The sequence below is a fragment of the Rhagoletis pomonella genome, unplaced genomic scaffold, assembly GCF_013731165.1.
Source record: "Rhagoletis pomonella isolate Grant_MI unplaced genomic scaffold, Rhpom_1.0 Rhpom_scaffold_00011, whole genome shotgun sequence".
Lineage (NCBI taxonomy): Eukaryota > Metazoa > Arthropoda > Insecta > Diptera > Tephritidae > Rhagoletis > Rhagoletis pomonella.
In genome coordinates this window covers 21,846,014-21,852,411 of record NW_023458565.1, presented here as the reverse complement: position 1 = coordinate 21,852,411, position 6,398 = coordinate 21,846,014, and the positions used below count along the sequence as shown (strand labels likewise).

Below are 6,398 nucleotides of genomic sequence, written 5' to 3'. Positions count from 1 at the left end.
TTTTTTTTTATACGTTTTTTATATATACCTTCTTAATGTTAACAGATAAGATGGTTTTGGGAGGTCTTCCATGACTTACCGGAAAATGAAAAGAAAAAGTTTCTTTTATATTTGACAGGAAGTGACCGTATACCCATTCAGGGAATGAAGGCCATTAAAGTAAATTAACTCCCGTTTTACTTTTCTGTGACCAATATTTCAAATTCTGTATTTTTAGATTTGTATACAACCAACAAATGACGACCGATTTCTTCCTGTAGCTCATACGTGTTTCAATTTATTAGATTTGCCTCGCTATAATACAAAAGAACGTTTGAAATATAAGTTACTTCAGGCCATTCAACAAACTCAGGGGTTTAGCTTAGTATGACTTATAAATACAAATTTCAAATTAAAAATTACATTAAGAATAATTAATTATTTTCGCCAGACAAAAAATTCCTATAAGGGAATACATGGATTTGTTTTCGTTGAGTCGATAGGTTGTTTTGAATATTGATAGAAAATTTTTATTGTTTGATCCAAAATTTTAAATGAAACTGTTTGCATGTGTAAGCATATGTATTTATGAACATAATATTTGCAAATAATAAAATGTATTGAAAGTTTCGCGTTAAATGAAAGCTTATTTACATACATTTATGTGCATATTTTGGTTATCATATATACTAGCTTGTACCTGTATAATGGCTTATGCTTATAAAACAATAACAACGTCCTTACAAATCACTATTCTTAGTATAAAAACAATATAAAAATTGTTATTATCAATATCACTACATATTTTACATTTAATGGTAAAATATTTTTTACATTTTTATAAATGCTTTAGAAAAATGCTGTAAGTTGTTATGGAGGAATAGCGAGTGTTCGGAAAGTGTTATAGTTTGAACTAAACATATAAACATGCATATTATGTATAAACATTTTCTAGTATTTGAAATAAAAAACTAAGAATATTGTAAACTTTTAAGGTGACGTATGCAGTAGTCGTACTAGACATTTTTCTCAGACACATCAAATCTCCAGAAGTCTACATTGATATCAACGCTCTTGCTTTTGTGAAATGAATAGCTGGTGTCAATATTATATTTGAGCTCCGCCACCACATTGCCCTTGACATGCCAGTCCTTAACCTTTTTTTGTATGTAGTCGCTAGTGGAATCAAAAAATATAAAATTATAGACGATATTTGTACATTGCTGAAAAATTCATAGGCAAATAGGGAAAATTACATACAGTGCCGGACAAAAGTGTTGCCACATAGAATTTCTCGCAATGTATGCAAAGTTTTTTATTCTAACTTTTTCGTTATTTTTTTATAGAATAAAGATCATATAACCTAAAAATATTAAAAAAGATCTCCAAACTTGTAAAAAACTCAGAAATATTCAATAAATGTGCATACTAGTTTGCAGCTTTCTAATCAGATTTTTTAGAAAATCTTATGTATGCAGTTTTATAGCCCAATCAGTTTTAGTATAACAAAAGTCAAGTTTGAAGATGCTAAAAAATCGCGTTGATTTTTGTCAATTTTTTCCACAAAGTTTCTTCGAGAATTTGTTTATATGTTATAATAAAAAACTTTGCATACATTGCGAAAAATTCTCTGTAACAATACTTTTGTCCGGCACTGTATGTACATCATAAAACAAAAACTTTCACAATCTGAACCCCATATGTATTGTGAAAACTTGAATATCCTCTATAAAGTTCAGAGCACTTTAAAATTTGCAAGTTGCCGTTAAATTTTTGACCTTATGGTTTTCATTCAGCGAATGTACAATATCAACAAATAAATGTATTATCTAAAAACAACAACATTTTGCTATACCGTGTTGAGCTTTTGTGAAATGAATAAACTGCTCCTGATGCTAGAGTTATGCCAGTCTGAACAAAACACATATCGATACCACTGTTATTTTTCGTACCAAAAGGTGGATTGGTAACAATCGTATCAAAAGCATTATCCCATTTCTTACTGTTAGGCAATGTCAATACGTCACATAAAACGCAATCTAAGTTCGGTAGTTCCATATCTGTTACATTTTCGCGAAATATCTTTAAAAAATTTAGGAAAAGCAAAGTTGTTACCCAAGAACGAGTTAATATGCATATAACAATGCTATTTACATTTAAGGCATCATCATCGATTTCAAAACCTACGGTCATGCCAGCGCCGAGCAGAAAAGAGCCGATACTCAACATCCCAGAACCACAGCCCAAGTCAGCAACATATTTTCCTTCGATATCACCGTATAATGTCTGAAATATGAGCATTGCCGACATCGTTAAAAGCTATTACATATTTTAATTAATTACAAACATGTTAGTAAGGCACACAACCACAACATTCATCGATGTATTTAAATTCATTCACATAGGGGACTATGCGGCAATAGCAAATAATAGTTGTTATGCACAATCCTTGAAAACAAAGGGCTTTTTATACAGACCAACACATTTTTTGTTAATATATAATTGGGAAACAAAGGAAATTGTGTTACATTGATATTATTTAAGCATGTTGAGGTGTCTGTAGTTTCAAATGGAATTGTATGGGTCGATTACGGATAGCAACGCAACCTCAGTTGGGTTGCCATGGGCAAAGCATTGATTTTTTTTTCTTGTGGATTGATTTTGTTGGCTGGTTCTCAGCAAAGCTAGATCATAAATAAAAATCTGTGATGAATAGCAAAGATAGTAAAGTCCTATAAATTTGGAGATGATAAGGAATCCATCGTAGATCTTCGAATTCGAATGCCTGCTACGAATATGAAAAAGTTGCTATCACTGAATCCGAGTGAACTCGAAAATATCGTTGCCAGCTTCGAATGCTGATTCAAAATTAGCTAAGGCAAATGAAACAATAGACATTTTTTCTGCCCCAGCAGTCGCTAAACAATTACTTCCTCGCTTCATACTTACGTTCGTAGCCACTTGGATTCTGTGATAGCACTTTCGTAGATTTCGCGAAAAACGATGCTACGATGAATTCTGTGATAGCCCTGAATAGAATCTTGAAGTATCAGGAACCAAGAAAATTGAGTGTGAATAACCTGCAGAAACAGTTGAAACCATAAAAACTTCTGCGACAACCACAAAAATTCAGTTAGCAACTCATTTACCAGCGTTTAGTTGCCACTGGCAACGCAACTGAAGTTCGGTTGTCATCCGTATTACCGAGCCAAAATAAATGGAAGCAGCAATGAAACGAGATAAGTAGCCAAACAATCGCAATGGTTGTGTCCTTACTTATATTTTATGAATTGTTCATCTTTACTGCTAGACCTGTATGTTGTAGAGCACACAACTTGCTATATGCGGGGGAGTAATGTACTGTTCTAATTTTATTTTCGGTTTTTCAAAACTATCCAAACCATTTAAGTACTCCTCCAGTTTTTTCAACTTTATGCACGCCATAGTTCTAGTTCATCGGTGGCGCAGGATCAAGGCGGGGTAAAACAGGTATAAAAGTGTTTCCGTAATAAGAATCTTGTGATACAAAGAATCCTAATGTAGTGGATGTTGTTGCATTAAACACCGAGCGTGGTGCGTTTGCCAATCCACTACTTTGAGAAAAGTCCGAGGATTGCAAAAGTTGACTTGCAGGTATCTATAATCGATTTAGTATTCATTTCATATTTGTATGTTGCGAGCTACGTAGTTACATACTTGATAAAGGGTATTTGTTGATATTCCTGCACCTAGTCCGGGTATGTTGCCTTTCTGCAATAGTTGCTTCTTCAACTGTAGATCCTCGAGAATTTTTCGGTTGGTTTCTATTTTAAATTGCAACTGAGTACATGAAGATATACCTTCGATATATTTTATAACTTATTTTACCTTGTTGAGCCCCCAATGTAGGAAAATTCGCCATTAACCCGAAATTTTTATTTATATCAATACAATGAATTTAACCAGAAAGTCCAATAAAAAGGAAAGACAAATATTTAAGCGGCACTCGCACTATACAACAAGTTACGCTGCAACTTACTTAGAGTTAACACATGATTCAATAATACAAGGTTGGATAAATATTGACATTTGTGTCAATCGACTGCCTTGTAAGGTTGCATTTGAGAAGGAAAAGAAGCGGGTAACAATTTTATCTCCTTTTGTGAAAAGGTAGTAAGAAAAGTAAGTAGTCTGGTAGTGCTGAAATGCGTTTTTGTGTACAAATTAAATATATGTGACCTGGTCTACGGAAAGGGGGCTTAGGTGTCAAAAAATCAATTTTCACTTTTTGGTTGATTCGGATGGAAGATGAGGTGCTTTTTCACGTGGTGAAAAGCAGAAAATCCTAACTTGCTTAGAAGTGTACTAAAAATGTAGAGAAAGAAGAGTAAAAATACGACAAAATATAATTTATTGGTAATGAACAAAATACATTGAATTATAAGCTATAAAGACATGATTATACACTAGAAAAACGTATTATGGGCCAAAAATAATAATGCTGAGTAGTTTATGTATTTTTCTTTGTAGTCGTTTTCCTTGAGATCTTTTTACGTGTGTATCATCTTCTGCCTGAGATACGCATACTTCGTCTTCATCATCATCGCTCTCTTCATAGTTTTCATCATCGTTTTCTTCATCCTTTTCATGGAAATATTGTCCGTATACGGCACTGAACTCCTCATCAACACTCATGTTTCATTTCATGCGAAATGCGAAGACGATAATCAACAGAAACAGTAAACGTCACTTCTTCAGTGTTACTTTTTTAAATGTTCCACACTAGCAACTTACACGATGAACTATAATAATATTCCGACCAACAACAATACTTACTGGAGCAACAACAACACTTACTGGACCAACAACAACACTTACTGGACGTCCGGCGCGGAGAACAATTAACGAGATAATGAGAAACTGACGAAACGAGTTGCTTACTTTTAACAGCTTTTTCACAGAAAACTAGTTTTCGCACGTAAGCTCCCTTTTCGTAGACCAGGTCACATATATATATAAGTATATATTAAACAAAATTAATGGAATTCAAACAAATCCTTTATTCAAAGGGACTATATGAAGAATTATACAAATAGTAAAGATGCAGTTGATTTAATGGATATAAATTAATCTTTTAAAAATTTTTATATTTGTTGCATTTAAAGATTACATGTTCAATATCTTAAATTGAATTGCATTTGGTTTTTTTTTATTTAAATTTTTTAGTAATGTTTTCTACTTTTTCCTCCAATCAGTCTTGTTAATCATTATATTGGTTACATTTTAAAGTTATGTCTTCAATATCGCAATTTAATTACATTTGGTTATTTAAAAATCTAATTTTTGCGGAATGTATTTACTTTTTTCTCCAATCAGTCTTGTTAATCATTATATCGGTTAAACTTTAAAAATATGTCTTCAATATCGCAATTTAATTACATTCCGTTTTTTAAAAATGTTAATTTTTTGTAATGTTGTGTACTTTTTTCTGCAATCAGTCCCAATAAGCACAAGAAAATATCTTTATTAATATTTCCACTTTCGCTTTTATGGAGTGGTATACTTAGGGCCGGTTGTTCAATGTCTGGTTATCACTACTTGCCGGTTAAACATCATTATCGACGATTTCAACATCATGCATATAACATGTGATCGATAAAGCAGTCGTTGTATCTAACCGGAGCTTCTACCTCCGATTTGTGCTAATCAGACATTGAACAACCGGCCCTTACTTGGAAATATGCAAAGGCTGCACTTGACCAACCAAACGCTGCAGTGGTAAAAATGCATGCACCAGCAAACGTGGACGGACACCCAAGTGATCCTGGTCTTCACAGGAGAATATATTTACCCATACGTAGACGGACACACAGGGATCCTAGCATGCAAAACTTACTTGCAGCGGCTGCACTTGTTGTAAAACGCTACTTTTTGAACACAAATTATGAATAACTCCGATACCCTGCAAATAAATATGTAAATTATTGTTGTAATTCAAATTATTTCTATTATTTTTTATTTTTTAGCCATACTTACTTGAATTTGCCCAATAAGAAAATGAATTCCCACGAAACAATCGATGAAAATATCGGCAGTGTTGCCTGTTGAACTTTTTATACGAAGACAATTTTTCCCCTTGTATTTTAGTAGTAGTTGCTACAAATCAAAAAAGAAGGCAACACAGGCTAAAGCAGAATGCGGGAGCGAGACAACTGCCAGGTTATCCAACCTTGTATTATTGAATCATGGTTCATGGGTACAATACAATTTGTAGCCGACTTTGTATCAACCACCTGAAAGTGGATTGGTAGTATGTGGAACGTAACTCTCACACACCCACACATATATAAGCCGTTTTTGATTCGCCACTAGCAACTCCTTTAAATCCATAGCTGAACCAAAAAGACAAGATCACGACAGCAGAAGAGTGGCCCGTTATA

General features: G+C 33.4%; 3 protein-coding genes across 3 annotated transcripts in view; all 3 read right to left on the bottom strand.

Annotated features, from left to right (window-relative positions):
• Window positions 1-247: 247 nt before the first annotated feature.
• Window positions 248-3,546, bottom strand: LOC118746836 (rRNA N6-adenosine-methyltransferase METTL5-like). The gene is made up of 4 exons (XM_036480776.1): window positions 3,292-3,546; window positions 2,134-2,265; window positions 1,835-2,061; window positions 248-1,155 (listed from the first exon to the last, which is right to left on the bottom strand). Exons 1-4 carry the CDS (start codon window positions 3,421-3,423, stop codon window positions 996-998), a joined length of 651 nt encoding a protein of 216 aa, XP_036336669.1. The 5' UTR covers window positions 3,424-3,546; the 3' UTR covers window positions 248-995.
• LOC118746837 (SOSS complex subunit C homolog) lies at window positions 3,381-3,986 on the bottom strand. The gene is made up of 3 exons (XM_036480777.1): window positions 3,847-3,986; window positions 3,676-3,782; window positions 3,381-3,616 (listed from the first exon to the last, which is right to left on the bottom strand). Exons 1-3 carry the CDS (start codon window positions 3,878-3,880, stop codon window positions 3,428-3,430), a joined length of 330 nt encoding a protein of 109 aa, XP_036336670.1. The 5' UTR covers window positions 3,881-3,986; the 3' UTR covers window positions 3,381-3,427.
• A 1,850-nt stretch (window positions 3,987-5,836) lies between these two features.
• The window catches only part of LOC118747219 (acetyl-CoA acetyltransferase-like), a 16,714-nt gene continuing 16,152 nt past the window's right edge, over window positions 5,837-6,398 (bottom strand). The window contains exon 6 of the mRNA XM_036481207.1: window positions 5,837-5,920. Coding sequence (XP_036337100.1) covers window positions 5,837-5,920 — 84 coding nt within the window. The remainder of the gene's footprint in view (window positions 5,921-6,398) is intronic.

What these genes read in the sequence shown, in the direction of transcription:
- LOC118746837 (XM_036480777.1), bottom strand. Translation starts at nt 3,880, where the DNA reads ATGGCGAATTTTCCTACATTGGGGGCTCAACAAG. An exon ending in TACATTGGGGGCTCAACAAG is followed by an intron (nt 3,783 to 3,846) that starts GTAAAATAAGTT and finishes AATTTAAAATAG; the next exon opens with AAACCAACCGAAAAATTCTC. An exon ending in CAACAAATACCCTTTATCAA is followed by an intron (nt 3,617 to 3,675) that starts GTATGTAACTAC and finishes AATCGATTATAG; the next exon opens with ATACCTGCAAGTCAACTTTT.
- LOC118746836 (XM_036480776.1), bottom strand. Translation starts at nt 3,423, where the DNA reads ATGGCGTGCATAAAGTTGAAAAAACTGGAGGAGTACTTAAATGGTTTG. An exon ending in GTGTGCTCTACAACATACAG is followed by an intron (nt 2,266 to 3,291) that starts GTCTAGCAGTAA and finishes CTCATATTTCAG; the next exon opens with ACATTATACGGTGATATCGA. An exon ending in TCGATGATGATGCCTTAAAT is followed by an intron (nt 2,062 to 2,133) that starts GTAAATAGCATT and finishes AATTTTTTAAAG; the next exon opens with ATATTTCGCGAAAATGTAAC.